At 41.6% G+C, this 25789-nt stretch overlaps 1 protein-coding gene across 1 annotated transcript in view; it reads right to left on the bottom strand.

The window, feature by feature from the left end:
• The window catches only part of SLC38A4 (solute carrier family 38 member 4), a 142800-nt gene that overhangs the window by 46122 nt on the left and 70889 nt on the right, over positions 1 to 25789 (bottom strand). The window contains exons 2-6 of the mRNA XM_088465590.1: positions 14867 to 15083; positions 13342 to 13435; positions 11879 to 11994; positions 8477 to 8550; positions 8159 to 8251 (exon numbers count right to left, since the gene is read on the bottom strand). Of these exons, the coding sequence (XP_088321716.1) occupies positions 8159 to 8251; positions 8477 to 8550; positions 11879 to 11994; positions 13342 to 13435; positions 14867 to 14979 (490 nt within the window). The 5' untranslated portion in view covers positions 14980 to 15083. The remainder of the gene's footprint in view (positions 1 to 8158; positions 8252 to 8476; positions 8551 to 11878; positions 11995 to 13341; positions 13436 to 14866; positions 15084 to 25789) is intronic.

Genomic DNA, 25789 nt, shown 5'->3' with positions numbered 1-25789 from the left:
CACCTCTTCCCGTCCAGTGCTGGGAAGGTCAGGCATCGCAACCACCACCACACTTGGACTCTCCTTGGGGATTTGTGATATCTTCTTAGAAAGTACAGTTCTTCGCTGTGCTTTTGCCAGCTTAACTCTTTTGATTTTTTTAGTGGGAGGAGGGCTTCCATCGTCATGTGAAGCTGAACCACTAGTCATGAACATACTAGGGATCGACCTTAGCCGTTCCTTGCCACTCCGTGTCGTAAATGGCATATTGCAAGTTTACGTTTCTCTTCAGCTGATTTAAATGTCTTTTTCAAGGTCATTTTCCTGAACTTTGCCATTTGGGATTGTATGTGCCCTCTACTATGACATTGGGCATCGGCCTTGGCAGACGACGTTGATGGCATGTTATCGTCTATGTCATGACTAGTGGCAGCAGCTTCAGCACTAGGAGGAAGTGGTTCTTGATCTTTCTCTATTTTATTTTTATCGGAGAAAGTTTGGTCCTCCATTTATGTTATATCGATTTGATATATACGTGCGGCTAAACACAGAAAATAATTTTTTTTTTGGTTTGGACTGGAGTGTACTTTCGGGGGTTACAGCACCCTTAACGGTCAAGCCAGCCGGCCCTTTACTTATGACACAGGCGCACGCTTGGCACTACTTTGTTGATGCACGTGCGGCTACTGCGCACACAATTCACAAACACAGAAAATAATTTTTTTTTGGTTTGGACTGGAGTGTACTTTGGGGGTTACAGCACCCTTTAACGGTCAAGCCAGCCGGCCCTTTACTTATGACACAGGCGCACGCTTGGCACTACTTTGTTGATGCACGTGCGGCTACTGCGCACACAATTCACAAACACAGAAAATAATTTTTTTTTGGTTTGGACTGGAGTGTACTTTCGGGGGTTACAGCACCCTTTAACGGTCAAGCCAACCGGCCCTTTACTTATGACACAGGCGCACGCTTGGCACTACTTTGTTGATGCACGTGCGGCTACTGCGCACACAATTCACAAACACAGAAAATAATTTTTTTTTGGTTTGGACTGGAGTGTACTTTCGGGGGTTACAGCACCCTTTAACGGTCAAGCCAGCCGGCCCTTTACTTATGACACAGGCGCACGCTTGGCACTACTTTGTTGATGCACGTGCGGCTACTGCGCACACAATTCACAAACACAGAAAATAATTTTTTTTTTGGTTTGGACTGGAGTGTACTTTGGGGGTTACAGCACCCTTTAACGGTCAAGCAAGCCGGCCCTTTACTTATGACACAGGCGCACGCTTGGCACTACTTTGTTGATGCACGTGCGGCTACTGCGCACACAATTCACAAACACAGAAAATATTTTTTTTTTTGGTTTGGACTGGAGTGTACTTTTGGGGGTTACAGCACCCTTAACAGTCAAGCCAGCCGGCCCTTTACTTATGACACAGGCGCATGCTTGGCACTACTTTGTTGATGCACGTGCGGCTACTGCGCACACAATTCACAAACACAGAAAATAATTTTTTTTTTGGTTTGGACTGGAGTGTACTTTCGGGGGTTACAGCACCCTTAACGGTCAAGCCAGCCAGCCCTTTACTTATGACACAGGCGCACGCTTGGCACTACTTTGTTGATGCACGTGCGGCTACTGCGCACACAATTCACAAACACAGAAAATAATTTTTTTTTGGTTTGGACTGGAGTGTACTTTCGGGGGTTACAGCACCCTTTAACGGTCAAGCCAGCCGGCCCTTTACTTATGACACAGGCGCACGCTTGGCACTACTTTGTTGATGCACGTGCGGCTACTGCGCACACAATTCACAAACACAGAAAATATATTATTTTTTTAGCACTTGGGGGGAGCACCCCTGATGGACAGAGCACCCCCTGGACAACACTACAGCACCCCTTTAGGACTGGGACACTGCACAGGACTTTGGAGTGGACACAGCCCCTATGGAGAACTGACTGCACAACACAGTCCACCCAGCCCCTATGGACTTTGAAGTAGTGGACACAGCCCCTATTAACAACAGCAGCACAGCACAACACAGCCAGCCCCTATGGACTTTGAAGTAGTGGACAACAGCAGCACTACACTACACTACACAGCCCTAACTTCCACCCTCCCTCTTCACTGTCCACAGCCGAGTGAGAAAATGGCGCCGACGCGGGTACCTTATATAGGATCCAAAACCCGCGAGACTCGGAAGGCGGGATGATGACGTTTTGCCTCGATTTCAGATCCGAGTCAGGCGGGAAAAGTCGAGCCTGACTCGGATCGGACTCGGATCGGGGGGGCTCGGGGGGGTTCGGATTTCAGAAATCCGAACCCGCTCACCCCTAGTTATTACACAGGTTTTGTGATGGGAATATCAAATGAAGAAAGGGTAATATGTTACAACACAGACAAGGGAGGGTCATGTGTTACTCCAGAGGTGAGGGAGGGCTTGTATTTCTACACAAATGAGGGAGGGGAATGTCGAATGTGTTACAACATGGGCAAGGGAGGGAAATGTGTTACTACAGAGGTGAGGGAGTGGAATGTGTTGCTATAGCAGTGAGGGAGGGCATGCATTACTGTAGAGGTGAAGGATTAATGTGTTACTGGAGTGGTGAGATGGAAATGGAAACAGTAAATATCTAAGGTCTACATGGGTGAAACCTGGTACAGTAAATCAGCTAGTAATATATGTTTTTAGTTTATGTGCAGCACATGTCATATACATTTACACTCATGTTTTTTATATCGTTCGTTTTGCTTCCAAAATGTAGGAAACCTCTATAAAACTATAGGAACAAGTCTTTATGTTCTGTAAAAATCTAATATACAGTAAAATGCACAAAAACAATATCCAGGTGTATGCAGAGCAATGAAAGACATACTGTACCTATCATCTGCAGAGCACTTGTAATCGGCTAATTAGAAACAGATCACTAGTGCCGGTCGTCACCATTATTGTGTATTTGCACCTGCCCTTGTCCTTGTTGATATGAGTGGCAGTAGAGAACTGTACAGTAGTTTGATGTTTAAGTTTTTAGGATTAGTGGGTGCACTCTCCTTGCATGGGGGATATGTTGTGTGCAGGAAATGATTACACAACCTGAACAGGTGGGTTGTGCTAAGTAGCCATTTGATCACCAATGTTCAGTTTATTTGTGTGCATGTTAATTGTCTAGTCCATTCTTTAGTGCCGCTATCATTTAAACATTCAAAATAAAATTTAAAAACTAAAATGTGTCAATTTGTCAATGTGATAACATTATAAAATGCCAGCACTGTATTTGTGTATTTTTTCTTAGTTGTTAAGTTATGTTGGTTGTTATTTAAAGATTTTTCATCTTAAGTGCAACACTAGAAAATACACCGTTATTGAGTTTATGGAGTTTGACCTTCATCTGAAAGTTTCTTTGCAAATGTGACTTAGTCTTTTTGCAACATCCACTCTATTATTTAACTTGCTGATCAAACAACTACCCCCCCTGTACCAGTTGACCTGTGTCTCCTACTTAGGGCCATAACATAACAATAAAGACCTGCCTTTCAACTTCAAACCTGCAACATGTCAACATGTCATCTAAATCATAAGGAGTTGTAACTGGAGTATGAACTGGATTTTGATGTGACTTTGGCCCACTATCTAACTTTCAATTAAAAATTTCTCAAGCACTGCACCTCATGTATGTTACTACTTGACCCTTCTGCAACTTCACCTTGTAATTCCACCCATTATTGCATAACATTGTGTATTATTATTATTATTATTATTATTATTATTATTATTATTGCAATCTGTCACTCATTTTGCAGTACATCAACTTCCTCATCTCTCTCTCTCTCTCTCTCTCTCTCTCTCTCTCTCTCTCTCTCTCTCTCTCATGTTACACTTCTACAAATTGTTCATTCTGCCCACTGGTACATATGAAGCACACACCAGATGGCTGCCTCACCTGGTATTCTCATGGCCTGGATGAACAAAACGTGGAACTATTTATTCAGTGGATATCTTCTTATCCGCGTTCCATTTTACCCTTGTATATCTCACACTCTGTAACCTATGTAGTGAGCCCAGGAAGGCTGCCTCGCCTGGTACTGCCAGGGGTAGGATGAACGATGCATGGATCTGATGATTTTGTATGGATTGTGTATCTCACTTTAGCATTCTGTAGCTCCTCACCTATGTGTCATCTCATCAAGGCATTGTTTAAGGCAAGCACACTATTCTGTTGGTCTCCTTTGAGTATATTTCCATTTACTGCACCATGGAAAACAATATAGCAATTCTAATTGATATTAATAAAATATGCAAAGCATTTTGGGCTGATTTAAAAATAAAGGGGTAAAATAATTTGAGATTTTTAATTTTTTTTAAGAGACCACAATAGGTTCAGACATTGCTCTTTTATCCACAATCCAGGGCCACTATGGGCTAAGGGTATTTAGACTTCACTGCCCTGTAAGACTTTTCCAAGCAATCCGCCAAAGGTTCACTCACTGCGGTTGAATCTTCATCTAACATATGCTATATTACCCCACCAAAATTAGTTGCATGTATAAACACACAGGGGAAACAACATTTACTTAATAGAGAAAGGTTTTACAAGGATGATGTTGGTTGTATGTAGGGACTGACTGGGGCTATAATCTGGCTCCAGCATCCGTCTATGCACACGCTCAAAAAGATGCGTGACCAAACCTCATGGGAGTGGGTTATGAGTCACGGGGGCGTGGTTGCACGGCACAACAGCCTATCTCTGCATGCCGGCTGAGTAGAGCTCCGGGAGGTGGAGATGCTTAGCCAGGCTTTAAGGCGCGACGGGCCCATCAGGCGATTGGCTCTTCTGGCATTAGCCAGAAGTGCTAGATGGCCAATCTGACCCTGGTTGTTCAGAAGATGTATCAAACCTTGGAGAGAGATAAAGTGGAGAGAGATGAAGTAACAACCAATCAGCTTCTAATTGACATTTTACAGACTTAGGGGTCTATTTACTAAGCAGTGTTAGGAGACAGAGTGAAAAGTGATAAGAAAGTGATAAGGTGTCAGCCAGTCAGCTCCCAACTGTCATCTCACAGGCTGTGTCTGAAAAATGACAGTTAGGAGCTGATTGGCTGGCACCTTATCACTTTCTTATCACTTTTCACTCTGTCTCCTAACACTGCTTAGTAAATAGACCCCTGTGTTTGAAAAATGTAAATTAGAAGCTGATTGGTTGGTACTTTATCACTGTTCAAGGTTTCATACATGTTTGAAATGAATAGAACAAGGGAGAACACAATGATGTTTAGAGAATCACAAGCTGAAATGAATGACTAATGTAAAGCTATATGTATGCAGAAGCTCAGGATAACCTATGTCACCTTCAGATGCTGTGAGGTGGAATCAGATATTTTTTTTTTTGCAATCTACAATTAAATCAAATGTAATTGGGTACTATGGCTGTCAGCAGTTAATAAATTAATGTATATACTTAAAAGAATATACTATTTTAAATAAATTGCATTTTTTTGTGGTTATTTTTGTAGTTATATTTTATTTCTCAGATAAAAAAGAAAGACCACAAAACTAAATAATCCCCTTAGGAATAAACGATGTAACAATGACAATACACAGCACTATCCCCATAATCACAGCAGTTTGATGGCCTACACTGCAGAATGATGAGACATTTCTTTAGAACGTATTTAATGGATTAGATTCATGCCACGGTTTCTGTACTGAGATGTCAGGGTATCCTAAGCAATCATGCATTTCCCATGAGGTCATATTGTTAACAGCATAAAGTTTATCACGTAAGGAATTGTCCGTTATGTTGAAGCGGAAGGCAGAGAAAACTTAGGGAGACATTACAGTATCTGACAGTTTGTCATCTGTTAGTTACAATGACAATGGCAGGAAATGTAAGTTCTAACAATAAGAGCAATCACCAGTGCTGCTGAAAACCCTGGGACAATGCTCTCAGAAACTCATATAATATATATAAGCTACTGTATGCGTTCATGCAACAAATTGAGTATATTAGCTTATTTGCAGATCTGTACGCGTCTCTGTGGTCACTCGCCTACTATCCATACGCTTAGCTTGATAGCTATCATTATTACCAGGGTGTACTTACAATAGCCTATACTTAGTGCAAAAGATATGTGTGTAACTAACTAGGCCAGGGGTCAGGGAACTTTTTTACCTTTTACCCCAAAATATATTTAGATACGCCGACGTTACCCCCTTGATTTGAAAGGAAGGAAATCATATAGTAGTGCCCCCATATAATGCCCTTGTAGCAGTGCCCCCATAGTTATGCCCCTATATAATGCCCCTGTAGCAGTGCCCCCATAGTTATGCCCCTGTTGTAGTGCCCCCTTATAATGCCCCTGTAATAGTGCCTCCATATAGTGCCCCTGTAGTAGTGCCCCCATATAATGCCCCTGTAGTAGTGCCCCAATATAGTGCCCCTGTAGTAGTGCCCCCATATAATGCCTCTGTAGTAGTACCCTCATATAATGCCCCTGTAGCAGTGCCCACATATAATGCCCTTGTAGTGGCGCCTGTACAAAAAAAAAAAAACACTTACCTTGATCCCCGCTCCTGCATCCGCCGCCGTCCTGTCCGCCCGGCTGCTCCTCGGAACTATGGGAGAGACGTCATGACGTCTCTCCCATAGTGCGTATGGAGAGAGCCAGAAGCTGGAGTTCAGAAGAGAATTCCTGCCTCCGGCTAACGCGGTGCTGCAGGGAAGGAGCCGGGTGCCTGCTGGTAATAACATCTCAGCGGGCGTCCGGCTTAGAGCCTCCCTGCGGCACAGCCGGGCATGCATATGAACCGTCCTATATTATAGAATGATTCATATGCATGCCCGGCTGTCCGTCCATTACCCCCAGGAATTTCATTTTTACCCCATGTGGGGTAATTTACCCCTGTTCCCCGACCACTGAACTAGGCATATTTACTCACCTTTGCTGCATAAGAATGCCGCTTTAAAGCCCGGTTATGCCTAGTTAGTTGCAAGTGTATATGCGACTGCAATGTGTATGACTATGCATCACCCATATGTTTGGTTCTGGAGCATCATACTTGCCAACCTTATGGCTGCCTCCTCTTGAATGAGGCGGCCAGGTTGGCACTGTCGTTATGGAATGCTGAATTGGGTCATTGGCTGCCTGTATTGCCCACTTCACTGGGGTAGTGGGTGGCCATGGCCCCAGCCCCCGGGAGACTTGTCCACCTTTCTGAATGTCCGGGACCACCAACAGGATTTTTGGGAGCCTTATGGCGGTTCCCGGAGGGTAGGCAAGTATGTGGAGCATGCACCATTTGCATATCTTTAAAGGGTACAAGGTGTGTGGTGCACACAGGCCCCTTGGTCCAGGGGGCCCTACACTGCACACCCTGCACCTGGGGCGTCTTAAGAGAGGAGGGGGCCTGTGTGCACTCCCCGTGCGGGGGCCCCTCTGCTCTCCCCGGTGGCCGGCAGCCGACTGACGTGGCTGGCCAGCCACCAGAGCATTAGTAGACTCCGGGCATTAGAGTGTGCCCTGAGTCTACTGTGCATGTGCAGAACGCCGGGATAATGGCATCGGCGGCCATTTTCTGGTGTTCTTAGTAGTGCTGACACCCGCCGCAGGACCACAGAGAGATACGTTTAAAATAATATGGGTGCAGGGTGTGCGGTGCGGGGCCCCCCTGCACCCGGGGGCCAGTATGCTCCGCACACACTGCACCCATTATAGATACGCCACAGCCCTGCACACATGTAGTACTTATCTCTCCCTAGAATCCCGTGTCTGCACTGCAAACAGCAGCTCAAATCACAAGAAAATGGCCCAGCGGCAAGATCAACTCCACAACCTGCAAGATCAACTCCATAACCTGCAAGATCAACTCCACAACCTACAAGATCAACTCCACAACCTGCAAGATCAACTCCACAATATGCAAGATCAACTCCACAACAGTGTTTAGGAATGGGATATGTTTTGGCAGCAAAGGATTAAAAAAAAAGTTATGGAGGTCAGTCATCATTCCACAATACGCTACAAAGTGCACCAATATGCATCTGTCAAAGTAAATATGAAATGCGAGAAGTTTTCAATGTGTAAATCCTATTCTGATATACAACATTCAATGACCTTGTACTACAAGTTATTCTGATGATAGTTAAAATTTTTATTTTTTTAACTTACCACCAATATTTTGCATTGTGATAGAGATAAAAGCTGCAATTTTTCCAGGCCACCCAAAAGCTTTCTCACCCAATTTTTCATAGATTAATGAACCTATTACAAAAAAACAATATCTGGTTGGATTCCATAATCACAAATAATATTAGCTTTATTGAGCAGAACATTCATTCGGTCACAGATCTCGCAGCAAGTATGACTGGCATGCTAGCTATGCATTATCATTTCAGCTTTACCTTTTTTTTTTGGCAGAACTATAGTAAATACCTCTCAGCTTTGAATACAAATGATAAATAAATAAAATATAATATAAAGTCTTACCTCCTTCTTTTGCTGTCTTTAATAAAAGATGAACAGAGTACAGCGATAAAATTGCAACGCCGAGAAGAAGAATCCTAAATTAAATGAACAACAAATTACTTTCATCTGAACTAAATATATAATTTACAAATCACACTACTTTTTGAGGGAAAATATGTTAAAGACTCTATCAACTTTTGGACAACTGCTCCTGTCCTCTATGTATATAGTATGTATGAGGTTACCATTAGCGAGTGCTGGTATTGAATTGCTGGCTTTCACTTTTAGAAAAACAAGCATTTTACAGAAAATCGAAAATGGTTCAATTATGAACATTATGAAATAGCTTCCACCGAAATGTGCTATGTACTGTAGCTGCAAATGAATTGACTCTATTATTCCATACCATGGTATTTGGAAAATACAATATTTCTATATGTTGGGGATTTCATTGATTAAGAAGGGGGTCATTCTTTAACTGTAAAGGAATAAAAGGTCAATTGAAGAAATCAGCACCCCATTCCTCTTGCATTTTTAAAGTTGCAGTCAGTGCCAAATACATTGGTCTTTTATTGCAGGCTTTAGTATGCTGAAAAAATATATCTCAGGACCATAGGGCCTCTTGGGCTGCCTGGAAAGCTGTAGGTGTTATACAGATGTGTCCACATACATCTATCCTCTGTGCGCTACAAGTCGTGTTACACATAACTCGCGAACACCGTGCGATTGGTAGCGCCAAACGTCTTTCTGTGCCACTTTTTCCCTTAAAATGCATATTATTGGCAAAGTGATGTGAATAGGACACACAAGCAGCTTATGCTTCTGAACATTATATGCGTCATGCTTATATTCAGTGTGTGACTGCAGCTGTACCAGCATTTGACATTGTAGCGTAGCATTTCGCATGCAGATACAGCCGCAGTCGCACACAGTATATAGGCATGACGCATACGATTTTTATCGGCAGAAGCTGCTTGTCCATATAATTCACATCGCTTTGCGAATAACATGCATTTTAAGGGAAAAAGCCTCACAAAACGATGCTTGGCGCTACCGAGTCGCGCCACCGCATGGATGACTAGACGGGCTGTTTAACGCGCAAGGTAGCTAGATGTATGTGGACACATGTATGCTATTGTATTATATATCTAACAGTCTGCATGGCTCCATCACTAATATTTATTTGCGATATTGTGATTGACAGTCAGGGAGTGTTTGGGGGAGGTAACGGGGAGTGTTGGATAAAAACGCAGACGTGTCGCAACCATTTTGGGGGGTGTCACATCCTACATCTGCGATCCCGTACGCACTAAACATGGCTTCTGCATCTCAGTTCCCTCGGCCATTCTGCGTGACCATAGAGTTACTCAGGACCACTAACATCGAATGATCTGTGACCGATGCTGCGACTTTGTACGCAGATTCTTGGATTTACAAAGACGCTGGTCGGCGTCTCACTACATATCCCAGCGCCTACGACATTTGCATATTGTAGCACAGCAGCTGCGGTGACAATAGTGTACAACAGTGACTTAGGCCCCTGATTGTGATTAGTGAGCAGCACTGTACTCTGTTTTCTTCGTCAGTTACTGGATTACACCTGGGATGTTAGTTATATTGTATAGCCTGAGTGCTGCCAATTTCCTCAGTTACTTAGTTCATTAGGTTTAGGATGAGCGTGGACAATACATTTTAGTAGCTGTAAATAATTATAATGTTGGTACTTTATAATGTTCTCTTTAATTAATGATTTCCAGTTCTGTTTCCATGACATGGCTACAACAACCTAGCATTAATCTATAATTTCATAAAGAGACAACACCTTAGGAGTAAGGCCAGAAAATATCGCTAACTAGGGGCCTGATTCAGTATGGATCGCAATTGTGATCGCAGCTGCGTAATCGCACACAATGAAGCTGCGAAAATATGCTAATACCTGCCATACTGTAGCTCAGCCAGCATAGAGACGCCCACTGCTGCTTTATACATCCGTATTACCTCACAGTCCTGTGTATACATCAGTAAGATCGAAGCATATCGGCTCGGCATGCACAATTACAGCAGCTCTGACATGTCGCAGTGAGTCCGCAAGCTGCACTGGCAAATTTATGCACGCCCATGCAATTGCGTTCAACGGACATACACGTCTGCATTTCTCCAACCACTCCCCCGTCACAACCCCAAAACACTCACTTCCTGTCACTCACTCTGCAATGGATTTTGTGCGTGCGTAATAGCTGCGCGATGCAGACACACGCATGCGCAGTACTGAACAATCGGCCGATCTGCGTACGTAGTTGCAATTGTGTACGCTGCTGAATCAGGCCCTAAGTCTGCATTACCCAGCTTAATAATACACATAAAATTCTCAGAGTGTTTATACAGAGATAAATGTTTCTACCATGACTGTTTCACCCTCTTGCAGCAAGTTGCCATGTTAGGAGGCAGATGCATTGCTATTGGTAGAGTGGATACCAGCATACTCTCCTGGGAATGTCAGGGAGATTCTAGAATATCGGGGAATTTCCCAGACTATGGGGATAGCAGGGAACCCTCCCAGATCCTGCTCACTTCATTATGATACTCGATGAAGCTTGATGAGGCGATTCACCACAAATCACATCATCATGGCCCTGCCTCCACTGCACAGTGACATGGAAGGGCGGCATTGCACAGCATGGGCCAGGCTACATCCATGTGAACCTCTCCTCCGCGATCTTCAAGAGGTGAAGTCCCAAAAATAGGAAAGTATGGTGAGAAAACGAGTGGCAGATGTGCTGTGCAGACATACACCACACACATTTGGATGATCTCTGGGACTCCAGGAAATTAGACTAGTGTGATGATGTCATCACTCCCGCCCACCAGGAATGTAGGGCAGTCCATCGATGGTCAATGGTTTTTAATGATTGGCAGAAACCATCCATGGTTAAAATGTAATGGTTCATGGTGTCACAAGCGCAAATTATATGGGGCATTGTTGTGCATGCGCAATATGTAGAAGTACATTTTTTTACTATTAGACTGCCCCATAAATGGTAAACCAATTGACCATCAGATGATTGCTAACCACTGATGCCGTTGGCCAACCCTAAGGGAGGGTGGACATGCCACGTAACTTGCAGCCGGGAGGCAAGCAGAGAAGATCTTACAGCAGCATTGTAGTATGATATCAAATATATGTAAGTTGGTCAATATAATATAGAGACAAAAAAATATAAGGTAGACTGTATATAAGGAGTGTGACAAAAATAAATCTCAATTAAAAATTGGCGGAGGAACACGATGGGTTAAGATGTTCTATATAATATTCAAACCATGGGCTCCATTTAACTAGAGGTGAGGAGGTACTGTACATGTTGAATTTTTTTAAAGCCCAATGTTTCCATTTTATAACATGTTAGTGCATATGCCACTACTCACACAAACAGTATGATGCCTGTATTAGCCATGGCATAAGAAAGTCCGAGAATTCCACTTCCCATGATGGCATTGCTTAGGTTGAACACCGACATTCCAACTGATGTGGTCCCAGGATGCTTTTGGTAAAAATAAGGACAAATGTGTTAACAGTTGGAAACAGAATTTCACAGAGACATATTCTGCCAACACAGGTCATGGATTTCCCAATGATCTGATGACCTTCCTGTATGACGTGTGTAGGCCTGCAGTGCATGTATGAGTTAATAATTACACATAATTCAAACTTTGTTCTCCATTTCCTGAGACTCACTGTGACAATGCAACACAGATGATAAGTAAAGGGCATTGTTCCAGACTGAAAATGTGAGTCTGGCATTATAGATACAATTATGGGGATAAGTTACATAAATAAAAAGTCATATAATTCGGTAAACATCTTGTTTTATTCCTGGGAAGCCCATAACCATAGATTCAGCAAAAAAATTATAAATATAAACAGTTTTAAAGATGAATCTATGGGGTAAATTCACTCAGCAGTTTGCTTATTCAGTGGGATTGCAACAGTTTTCCGGCAGGACAGCGTATTGCAGATTTATTAAGCACAAAGCTGCCACAATCCCACTGAGAAAACTCACTTTAGAAGAGAATTTGCCATTTCGATTTCCATCATTAAAACTATTGAAACACCTGATTTACTATACAGTGGATTTTGAACATACTGACATAGACGTCCAGATACAGTACATGACCAATAGAAGAGACATTGGTTAAAGCACGGCAGCTCCCATACTATGACCAATCATTTTAGATGGCAGTGTGCTTTGTGACCTGTCACTTGTGAGATACTGAAAGGCCTTATATCGTTTTGTTTTTTACCATGTTTGACTTCTCTGGAGTCTGGACCAATGCGGACCTTTCCCAATGGATATATAAGTAATAACTTGGTGCACAAGGGGTCTCAGGGATTTTTCTGTGTATTAAAAGATTCTTCAATTAAGTGTGTGTACTGTGTTATTTGTAATATTTCCTTTACAGATGAACTAAAGGTGCCATTGGGTTCTGCAAGTGCCAGCATGAACTGACAACACACACACATACACACAGACACACACACACTTTTTATTTTCATTCTGAATCTTTTTGCATAATTTCTTTTTTTAAAATGCTGTCAGATTGCAGATTACAGTGTCTTTGCGTCGGGATAGGGATTTAGAACCTGTTGGGTATCAAGGATGGTTTATAAAACAGCATCAAGTCATGTATATTTAACACACAAAATTGCTGGCAATGCCCATCAGTGTCTGAATGACAGTAAATGTACACATAAGTTAGTAACAAAATTGTATTAAAAATAAACTGTGCCCAATGTAAAACATATGAACCACCTTTAATCTTTATAATTTACAGTTACATGTGTCATATAGTCCACAGTAATTCTTAGTCCAGAGAACAATGATACTTACATGCTCCTCTGTGTATTCTTCCAATTTCTTCTTTCCTCCCGTTCCATTTGTCAGGAACTTCTGGCTTTCAGCATCTCCCTCATCAGCATACTGACTATATAAGGCACAAATATAATCTCATAATATTTACAGTTTTAGCATTAAATTAAAAATCAATTTACTAGTCACATTCTTTCACTTGAATACAGAAGTAGGAATTTCTTGTACAAAAGGAACCAGGTGATCACACATCAACCTTGATGTTAGGTGAGTAGATGTAAGAGAAGGCAGTAGGTGCAGTCTGCCCAGCTGTTCTCCATTTGTGGCAGTTCTCAGACAGTGCCCAGCAATGCCCCCTCCCTGTTGAAAGCGATATGCTCAGCATTTGCAGTAGTGGGTGCAGGATGCACCTGAAAGTCTGTCTCAGACTGGGAATGACCCTGCTAATCTTTAATACGTTGTTCAGTATTGTGAATATGAAACAGATAAGATCCTCCTGGAAACCACTCCTGGATTTTAATATAATTTTTATAGTCTTAGTCTTTGTTGATTGTCGCCTTTTCAGAAAGTCCAGTGCTGGCCCTTCACCCTGAACATGTGACGTCAAGACTAAAGCCGGGGCCATCGGCTCTGGGAAGTAGCGCTACTTCCAGGCACGCAGCAAGCCACATGCAGGTCCCATGGAGCAGCGACGATGCTGACACCAGGGCCTTGCACCCTGTGTGATGGCACAAGGCGCGCACCCCCTGTTACAGCCTTGTGGGGAGGAAATTATACTACTAAAGATATGAATGACACTGCACCCACTAATAGAATACATAAAAATAGTTTCTCAAAGCGTCAAACTTTGGTGCGTACACACAGTCAGATATAACAGGACGATAAGAACAATAACGATATCGATCATATTATTATGGATCATATCATTCTTTTTTCGGGCCTTTCCAAACCCCAAACGATGGTCGATGCGTGGGCATGGGTGGTCGATATCGATCATCGCCCATGAATGCAGGCCAACCTGGTCAATATTGACCAGGTTATCCTGGTTACTATAGGGACCGTTATAGACGTTTGGGGGTTGGTGCATGTGCTGGATATTTGATATCAAACATCCAGCACATGCAGGACGATTAGACAACGATATCTACAGAGATTTAGGGGTCTATTTACTAAGCAGTGTTAGGAGACCGAGTGAAAAGTGATAAGGTGCCAGCCAAACAGCTCCCAACTGCCATTTTTCAAACACAGCCTGTGAGATGGCAGTTGGGAGCTGATTGGCTGGCACCTTATCACTTTTCACTCAGTCTCCTAACGCTGCTTAGTAAATAGAACCATGAATCCTTTATGTAAAGGGAGGAGCTGTATGAACTCAGAGTTTTAGAACTTTTATTTACTATTTACTAATTGTTATACATTTTTATCATTTTAAAGACATGTTCTAATGGTAAAATGTTATTCTTTAGATGCTTGACTGCATCATTGACTAAGTACCTTAAAATATTATTTTTGCATGTATTTGAGGTACACTTTATTTCACACATCCAACCTGCTTATAGTAGCTTTCTCACAGTCCATATCTTTGCAATATCCATCTTCAGTGCTCTCTCCGCTGTTGCTGTCATCATCCGTGTTGACTCTTTGCAGCTCCATGCGATCCATTTTAACCAGTCAGCAGTCAGTGAACAGACCCAAAGCAAATAGTACTGTTCTTATTAAGGCTTATCGCACACTTTATTGGTTTATTGGCTTCAGCACACTATGTTCTGCAAACAAAACATAAAGAAACCAATTTCTCAGATGAGTGTTGATTACTAATTGATCTTCCTCTGTGCCGTGAAAATCCTAAAAGCTTTTTCAGCTTATCTATTATATGAACTGAAACGCAATTGACCAAATGGTATGTTGAACTAATGTATATATTTCTTCTTTTGTAAGCGTTACAGTTATTTACCGTGTTGTTTGGAATATAAGTTTGTCATTTAAGCTTCACACTTGGAGGGATGTTATATAAATACATCTTCATTTTACTGTAATTCACATTAGCTAATGTAATGTTCCAAATAAGGGATCTATGTACTAAGCCTTGGAGAGAGAGAAAGTGGACGGATATAAAGTACAAACCAATCAGCTCCTAACTGTCACTTTACAGGCTGTGTTTGAAAGATGACAGTTAGGAGCTGATTGGTTGGCACTTTATCTCCGTCCACTTTATTTCTCGCCAATGCTTAGTGCATCTTACCCTATAGAATGGTTTGTTCTTCTGTGGGGCTGATTCTAAGTTGCATGCAAAGTGAAGCCAGAATTACTACCTTAAGCTAATGCAAGACTAAGATCAGGTAATGCAGGGGTCTGTGCGTCTGCAAGAGGAAGCCAGGCTGCCCACTGATTTTACAGCAACAGCTAAAACCGTCATCATTAGTATTGGCACTTCCACCAACCCCATGTTAGGTGCAAGAAATCCATCAGAAACAGGCTTCCCCTCGCTCTGCATGCAGCTCTGAATTGCAGAGTTTTAGATACACACCCATGACACTCCCACAGGTCAGGATAGTTCAGTGCGATTGCATTGTCTCCACCCAGTTCCCTCCCCGAATCACCCAATTTCACAGTAAGACAGATCCGTCCGACTCAGGATCAACCCGTGCCTCTAAAAGACTTTCTGATGGCCACACATCTTAGGGGAGAAATGTACACCTACATCTTATATAGTATATCGCTATAGTATACTGTACATACACAGCACAGTCTACTGCAGACTCAGTGGGCAAATTCTCTTCTGAGTCCACTAACAGGCCTCAGTGATGCCAGAAGTGTTCGGACCACTTAACAGAAGTGCCAAATGGCTTTGCATGCAGCTAACTTTTTTTGGGACACTTACCCCTTGGTTCTATAAACTCATACCCAGCGCCACAACCCACTGAGGGAGACAATGACACAAAATAGCAATTCATTTAACATTATTTAAATCCAATATGACACCTTAGGTAGGCCCCCCCTGCTCCACCCACTTTTGACACCACTGTTTTGTCTATTGAATGATTTACATTGCCTTAGGCCATTTAAACTATTTGTGGAGCATATTTCTTTTAGCTAAGTGGTGTAGAGTGACAACCAAAAAAGCATGGTGGATGAGCTGGATTTCAGTGGTAGCAGAGCAGGGTTATGCTTTAATGATATACCATCAGTGTGTCTTGAAAACAGTTGCTCAATTGTTTTGTTAACTTAATAAAAATTGTTCCGTCTGTATAAATAGAATTATTAGCTAAACAACAATAATACAGCCACTTATACTTTGCAGCAATCAAAAAAGTAATTGTATCTAACCAAGAAAAACTACTGAAATATCAACTGCAGTTCTGTTATACATTTCTTAGAACAATACAATAGTAAAATATAAACTTTTGTATTTCACTCGCTAAGAATATAATCGGCCTGATTCGGAATCAGACTCAGACGGGGCTACTTATGCAAATACTACTACAAAGTCCTTCCCTGTGATCCATCTGTGCATCTGAATGCACAAGAACTGAGATGTCCAGTCAGTCGCATCATGGAAACTAGCACCTGTCCTATGGCAGGTGCAGTGTTTCTGTCTGAGTATCGCCTATTCGGTTCAGCGGTTCAGCAACTTTCAGCAAAACGCCTGCAACTCTCCCATTAGACATCTATGTGCGTCTTTTTACCTGTTACTTCCATGTCATCACCAGGAACTCCCCTTACATTTATAATACTGTGCGTCCAAATCTGTGCTGCGACTCTGTATGAACAAAATGTGGACACATGCACGGTGTGACTCAGAACAACATCAATCTACTGCGTCCGACTCAAAATCAGCCCCAATACATAACAGTCATGCTCTTAGCAACGTTATGTTTAACCCATTTGCTGCCGAGGCTTTTCTCACCCCTGTGTTGAACCTATTTTGAAACTGTTTGGGCTGGTCACATTTCAACATCAATATCAGTCATTTGCTTAAGCAGCACTCACAGGCAATAGTCTTTGTTTCTTTATACCTTCTCACATGGCAAAAAAATTTACTCAAACTTGCCAAAAAACTGTTTGCTTGTTTTTTAATTGAAATGGCAAGAACGTGAAATAAAAGGAAATTTGTGTATTCTTTCCTTGTGGTCCTTGTTTCTGCATTAATCCACAACAAAAAAGCTGGATTCTACACGTTCTCAGCCAATTAGCGCTTCATTTCAATGGGAGTGAATGGTCATTTGAAGTTTAGGCACTGTACAAAGTGCAGTGTGGTCCGTGGGGATCGGGTTTGGGCTTTTTTTATTTCAGTGGCCAGTGGCAGAACTAGAGAGCGGTGGGACAAGGTGTTTTTACACAAGTGCCGGCATGTCAGGACAGGCTTGTTGGGACCTGTAGTCTGCCTGTAAAGAACTATATTATTAACTATTATTTTAATTTTTCCCACATACCCAAAGCCTAGGGGATGCATGGAAGAAGATGCACAGTCACCCAGCCCCAAACTGGTCAGTCTAGGGCTCTTAGTTCTTCAGGAAGGGTGACCACATTTTTGGGGTCCCCACTTCCAAGGAACTCTGGCCCTGGGCTGACCAGTTTGGGGCTGGTTGACGGTATGGCAAGGGGAACCCTCATTGTGTGTCCCCTTGCTATAGTGTCAGCCCCCCGGCTTGTTCATCACGGTGCAGTCTTTGGAGAATATGGGAAACCCCACCCCATTTTTTCTCCCTATTTTACAAGGCTCAGAGGTCCAGGGCTGGTTTTTGATTTTTGGGGGGAGGGGGACGCTTTTTAAATAAAAAATTAACTATTTTTGCTGCTACAAGCATCTAAACCAGAGGCTTTGGAGAAATGTGTTGGTAATATATTTTTAATAATTAATTGTACATTTTTTGTACTTTCTTGGGATTCTGCTGTTACTCTGGCTTGGATCACCTATATTGGCCCGATGCCTGTGATTTCTGATTGGCTGGTTGGAAAAGTGTGTTGGATAATATATTATATATTTTTCTTCTAGGCTTTTACTTTTAGGCTAGTAGTTCTATTCTATTCTATATGGTCGTATAGTTTATTGAACTGACATCCTGTCTGCCACTGCAGTGCCACTATGTTTCATAGATGTGCTATATTCTTTTAAACTGCTATGTGTTTGTGCCGCTACTCTGTCACTTAGTTTAGCCAGTCAGCTCTCTGCAGCCTTTGGCCAATATTGGTGAAAACAATATTGTGAGCTGTGAGATGGTCAAAATTAACTGGAAATTAATGGAAATTAATGTTATTGATGTTAATAATAAACTTTAGCAACAAAAACAGATCCAAATTACATGATTTTAGCTGTTTTTATCAAAGTTTAAAGAATTCCATAACATGCTGGCATGCGCACATCTCTAATTGCAACATACTATAGCATCACATTTGTCATACAGTAGTTATTTCATTTTGATTTTAACTAAACGCAAGTCACTGAATCCTCCTGTGTATTATTAGGACATTTAAGTACCACTATATTACACACTGCTAAATGTACAATACAGAACAAGGAGCAACAACACCTTGTGCAAAACACTTTACAATCTAAAGTTTGAACAAAAGATCGTTGGAGAGGTATGAGACTAGTATGTTGAAGTGCATGGATGTAAAGCCTATGATTAGATAAGGGGCGGGATGTACTAAACATCGCATCAGCGATGCGGTATATCCCCCCTGTATTCGGGTACATACTGTAGTTCATTACTGCGATATGTACCAAGAATATCGCAAAGGACAGCTCTCCCGATAAGAGCTGTCCTTTGCGATGACTCTGGACAGAAGGACTTCCGGGTTTATCACCTAGAAGTCACTCTGGCGTCCTTCTGCGCATCCACAGAAGGCTGTGGAGATGCGGGGATGACGGGAGGGATCCGATTGGAGGAGCACCCCAATAAGAAGCCCATAGGCTTCTGTTGGTTAACTCGGCATTCCGGTGCTTAGTACATTTGGAGAAAGCGGTAAAACCCCGGAAAACTGCATTTTCGGGTTTTTACGAATTTTCACCTGTCATGTACATGTAGTTAAAAAAGTGTCAAGTTTTGAAATAGTTCTGTTCTTAAACTAACTCTTCACTACTAATTTATACAGTATTTAAAATAGTTACAACCATGACAAATTGATGTCACTGATGTTTCTTGCTTATGCAGTATATAATCAAACATATTTTCTATTTATATTATGCATTTATCTGACTTTGGGGCATCTTTTGTTAATTTGATCCAGTATATGGGAAAGATTCCTGGACTGTACACCCTGAATATATATATATATATATATATATATATATATATATATATATATATATAATGGGAGGTGCTACCTGATGAGACTAATTGCAGGCACAAAAACAGACAAATCTCATGTGCACAACTCTAGATTATTGATAATATATAAATGCAATAAAATTTTGCAATCAATAGAGGTTTTTAGCATATTCTTGGCCAAGGTTATGGGCCTACCCACCATATTCAGGTAACCTCTGCAAAAAATCTCCTCCATGTCCTAAAATTCGCATTCGTTACAAATACTGATCGCATTTTCTACAACTCTAGTAGGAAATGCAATCAGTCCAGATTTAACGAGATGTAAATTAACACTTGTTTTCAGAAGAAGCTCTTCTAAACCAATGCACAGAGGCTTTCCTCCGGTTTTTTTTGAGAGAGGTCTTTGGTGATCCCTTCCCTGTCCTCCTCGTCTGTCACACACAGCTGATCCCACTTCAGTCTGTGATGAGTGAGCTGCACTGAATGACCCAGCAAGCAGCTTACTCATCCACCACAAAGATCCTGTTGTATATAATTATGGCAAGACACACAAGGCTATTATTGCCGTTGTGCACTTTTGTGTCAGCATGCCATGGTTGCCAGAAAGTTTAAGTTTACTATGCAGCATATACCCTACGTTTAAAAAAAAAAAAATGTTGACCAAGATACTATATACAAAAAGTTAAGGGTCTATTCATCAATACAAAATTATCACAATGATAATTATGTTTTAAACTCGCTGCAAATTTAAACAACCTTTTGGAGGCATTCATCAGGCCTCATTGCCTAAAGTATCACTTCCAAAAAGCTGATCTTTTTGCAAAGTCAGCTTTTTGGAATTGTGATACTTTTCCTCTGCAGCTGAGGTGTCCATAAGGACTTCCTCACACTGCTCATGTGTAGTCGCCACTGTGTCGATCCTGCCGCTGTCTGTAACCACAGAACACTGCCCCCCCCGCCAGCTGGGATGTCTAGCCCAGTCCCCTATCCTCAGCTCACCCGTCTACTCGCAGCAGCGCTGTGGATCCTGGATGGAGCCTGGATGGGAGAAGCAACTGAGGTGAGCCGAAGGCAGTATGGGGAACAAATGGGCTGTGGTGCCGCCAGAGGTCTCAGCTCTCGGAATTACGCAGATTCGGCAGGGAGGGATCTGAATAGACCCCTCTGCTGGCTGCACAGGCTGCCATGTAAATCTTCATAGGCTGCTGAGTTAATTTATACAATAGTATGTGAAAGTGTACATTTTCACCTGCTTTGTATAAATTAAGTGATGATGAATAGACCCCTCAATATTTATTTACCATTGGACGCATATTGTGATGTCTTGAAAATTGCGATGCAGAATATTTCACATCACAAACACACTTGATATGCAAGTTGTGATAAATATTCTCCATAATCTATTAAGGCCAAGTACAAGCAACATTTTTTCTATTTCCAAAACATACTGATTATGGCAGAACTATGCAAAGGCTAGTTGAGCCAATTTACAAATAAAAAGATGAAACATAGAAAGACTACATTGCTGCCCAATCATTGATTATCTATACAGCTAGCCAAAATCACCTAACATGTACAAAAGCATCTACAAATATTTTTGTAAAAACAAAAAAAATGCAGGGATAATTACTTTATCATTTTAAAATATTTAAAAAATCAGAAATAAGCTACACTATACAAAAAATAATTTGCATTTGAAACATAAGATATGAAATAGATAGTTGCCTACATACAGGCATCTTTATATAAGCAAGTAATATACTGGCAAACCAGTATATTAGACAAATAAATATATCGAATAATATAAATGGTTAAATGCTTAAAAGTATGTAGCTGCTTATCAAAAGTCAATAAATAAGCTTATAATTTAATTTAGCATCAGGCATGTATAAAAGACGAAAAAAAAACATTAACACAAATGTATGGGCCACATCTCTTAAAATGTACACATATTTTTTGATTATAAAATGTATAAAACAAAATAACAATTACACAGGTTAAAAAAACAAACAAAGTAGCAATGAAAAAAACAACAGAATTTTACCTCGAAATCCAGTTTGTACACTTTCTAAGTACCTGGTTTAGATATTCTATTTTTTGGCTGCTTATACCTATAGAAGAGTTTTCTAGTGTAATTCAGCAGTGTAATATTTAAAGACAAGAGGGAGTGTGTGCTCTAGACCAATCAGAAGGGACATAAAAGACCAAGCCTATTCAAGTTGCGTCAGATTTTGTAGATAAAAGCTGATTACGCCAGGTACTGTGTACTCATTGAATTTGGCATTGTGCATCTTCAAAAAAAACTGGATGTGTCCTGAAACAAATATAGATAACCATTAGTCTGCTAGACTACATGCACTTGTTAACCTAAACATCCCCCTACAGTATGGATTATAAAGTTTTTGCACTTTAATGCACACCTAGTATGAAGGATGCAATATGTTGTAGACATACTATAACATTGAGTAGGGATAAAGAGGCTTACATAGATCTAGTAAACCCTTTTCTTATGATTGGTTTCAGAGCCGTCATTATTATTAGTGCACACTTACAGCTCTATCCTTGGAATTGGTATGAAATACCGCCGGCCGCATGGCCGGCGGTTCGATTCCCGTCAGCGGCAGCCCGACAAGAGCAGAGTCCCGAGCAGCGGAAGCCCGACAGCGCTGGAAATCCCGATCGTCCTCAGGTAAGTATATACTAACCTAACCCCCATAAACCTCCTTAGGGGTGCCTAACCCTAATCCCCCCTCTAAATGCCTAACCCTAACCACCCCCTTCCCCGCTGCCTAAACCTAAGTCCCCCCCGGGAGCCCTAAACCTAACCCTCCCCCCCTGCGGCTGTCCGCTCGCGGCGCCCGGCATCACTACGGTCGTGATGCCGGGCGCCGGTCTCCCGGCGTCGGGGAAATGCGGGCATCTACATCTAGACGCCCGGCATTTCACTGTTGCCGGGATATGACAGTCGGGAAGCCGGCTGCCGGTATTTAGGCAGTCGGCTTCCCGATTGCATACCCTATCCTTGGTTCAAGAGATCTGTCTGAAATCATCTTGTATATGCACAAGTCAGTATAGCCTGCAATTCATGCCCTCAATACGCCCTCAATGGGTGAGACTTGTTACTAGCCAGTTACGCCTATAAAAGGCACAAGTAGAAATGCGACTAAGATTAGTACAATGCAGAATCGGCCATAGGTGCATGCGCTCAGCTATGGAGCATGCACACTTTTAAATACAAAACATCCGCCCGCAAGATATGGACTTGCGTTCAAATCTGCATAAACCCCATTGTTCCTTGGTAATAATATTCAAATAAGCAGAGCCGTAACTAGACTTTTTGGTGCCATGTGCCAGAGAGAGCATTGGCAACCCCCTCCCATATTTTTTAAATAGGGACATAAGATAGTTCACATGAAAAAGGGCCATGGCCTCATGGGGAAGGGCCAGGGAAGAGATAGGGGAGGCCAGGAGATGCTGAGGATAAAAGAAGAGGAAGCTACAAGTGAAAATGATAATAAACAGTAAAATTGAGAGGCCCAAACAGCACCCCCTGCTCTGCGGTGCCCTGTGCCATGGCACTAGTCGCACCACCCTAGTTACGGCCCTGCAAACAAACCTCTCTAAAAGCTCATTTTAAAAAATTTTATTTACATGGAGCTGTGTTAGTTAGTGCTCTCCTCCTCAGTTTTTGGAGCACAGACTTTTTTTTATTTTATAAATTAGATGTGTTCGGTCAACCAAGTGTATAAAAAAGAAAAGTGCGTAACACAAAAAAGTCCCCTACCCAAAAGGAGAAGAGTCAGTTAATCTTATACAGCCTGGGCTTAAAGCCCCAATGGGGACAGGTATTCAGACCCCCCTTCTGGATACCTGTCCCCATTGACTAGAGCAAGTTATCTCCTTTGATCAGCAGACCAATTGACTCAGATGTAGCCTGTCTCAATCAAGCACACCATTCCTTTATATTCAGTATAGGGGCAGCTGTGGTTGTTTTGGCAGCTGGGGTTAAAAGCACCAAGTGTTAAATGCACAAAGTGTGTTAACATAACAGTTAGTCAAACAGTTGAACAAATATTGACCAACATCTAAGGTCATTTTAGATTTAAAAACTGATTTCTTTAAAAATTGTCTAAAAGTAACTTCCCTAAAATTCACCATGTACTACACATTTCTTTTCATCAAAACACTCCTTCGTGTTTTCTCTAAGGCTATAACATCCTTAACTCTCTCTGCATCTCACCTCTCTGTGTTCATTGCGGCCCTATTGATTCACTCACCTCCTCTAAAAACTCATGAGCTTTCTTTTTATCATACATTTGCTATTACAACCTCATTGTGTCACTATAAAAAACTTTTACACATCTCCTACAACTATATCTACTTTTCTATCCTCCTGATTTTATTAGCTGGTGACAGATCACCATATCCAGGCCCCACACACATACAGCTGATCTACTATGGAATAAAAATCCTGCAAACAATCCACACTCAATCACAACTTATCATTATTTTCCATCTGAACAACTCTTTACAAAAACTACTTTCACAAATTTCTACATTTACCTGAGACTACTGGTTCACACCTTAACCAAACTCTTTAAATAGCCCTTGATGAAGTGGCTTCAGCTATCCATCAAACTTCACGTAAACTGAAATAACAAATATTGGCTTTCCACAGGCGCCTACAAATACTGTCATGTAAAGTAGAATGTCGGTGGTGTAAATTTTAATCTAGATGACTTCCTCACATACTGTAAAATAGGATTCCACCCATCTGTCATCCTAACCCTCGGTCCACCCCATCTGTGTCACCCGTCTGTCTGCCCCTCCCCTTTAGAATGTAAGCTCTCATGAGCAGAGCCCTCTTTCCTCATGTGATTTTTCTTCCTTTGCTTATATTGTTATCTACTCTCTATACTCCTTACAACAGCACCTAACGCTTGACACCCTGCTACTGTTGCAGCAATGTGTATATGCCATGTACTTGTCTTGCAATGTCTTGTACTGTATGTTACTGTTTTCTTGTTCTGTTCAACTGTTTCTGTACTTTGTTTATGTATCATGTAAGGCGCTGCGGAACCCTTGTGGTGCCATATAAATAAAGGATGATAATAATAATAATAATTTCACATGACTAGATTTCATTACTGCAAGTTCCATCAAGGCTTTTACCAGGATCTATATTTTTAGCTCTTCCACATAGAAGATCCGTGGAAGGGTTCAGTGAAATAGGCATCAAAAGGCCACCCATAGGTTGCTACTCCTAAGACTTTTCAATACTGCCCTTGCAGATGACCAAAAAAGACTGTGCATGGTTGCAGGGGCTCCAGTTCCTCCTAGGAGAGTTCTCCTTTTGATCGTAGACAAAGGCACAAGCGGGCTATATAGTAGAACATAAAAAAAAAGAAAGGAGCTCTGAAAAAGCAATTTACAAGACAACCTTCTGAGTCAATGAGCCAGCCACTGGGTTTGTGGTAGTAAGCTCAAACACTGATAAGTTATATTTTTTTAAATAATTTCTACAATTTGTATGTACATTCCTATATAGGTTTTAGTTATTACCAGTAATGTAAAAAGCTATATGTTTAAATAGCAATATATGTTGATTAAGTCTGATAATACAGTAATTGGAATAAAACATGCCTGGAGAATACAAAATAATAGCTATGATCATTAAACACCTTTTTCAGTGCAGTCTGGCAGTTGTTTTGTAGGAATAAATGAAGCATTTGTGCATACTGTATACTGTATAGGAAGTTGGATGCAATCACCTTTAAAGTCCTCTAACTGATAGTAGATAATTAGTTACCTTTTTGAACTGAAGAAAACTTCAGAGCTTTAGTAGCTGAGAAAATAGCTAATGGAATATAGGTGAGCATGGGATGTAGTCAGGAAGCCGGTGGTAAGCATAATACATTTAGGCCCTCATTCAGAGCCGTTCGCTATTTGCGTTCGTTCGTTCAAAAACAAGGGGTGGCTATTCAAATGATCCGTTCGCACATTGCAGTCTGTTCACACCTCTAAGTCTGAACGAGCGAGCAAAACATACGCTCGTTTATGTGTTAAAAACGCCCCCTGGCCGCTCGCACCATACGTCATGTCCGCTATTTATTAGATTAATCGAGTACATCGAACAGGATATGTACTGCTCGCTATTCTTGTGGTTGGTTTTTTCAACCGCTATTTTGCGAGCAGTTCTG

This window comes from Taudactylus pleione, unplaced genomic scaffold (assembly GCF_031769625.1).
Source record: "Taudactylus pleione unplaced genomic scaffold, aTauple2 ptg002018l, whole genome shotgun sequence".
Lineage (NCBI taxonomy): Eukaryota > Metazoa > Chordata > Amphibia > Anura > Myobatrachidae > Taudactylus > Taudactylus pleione.
The sequence above is the reverse complement of the archived record's forward strand: the minus strand, read 5'-3'. Positions and strand labels throughout refer to the sequence as shown.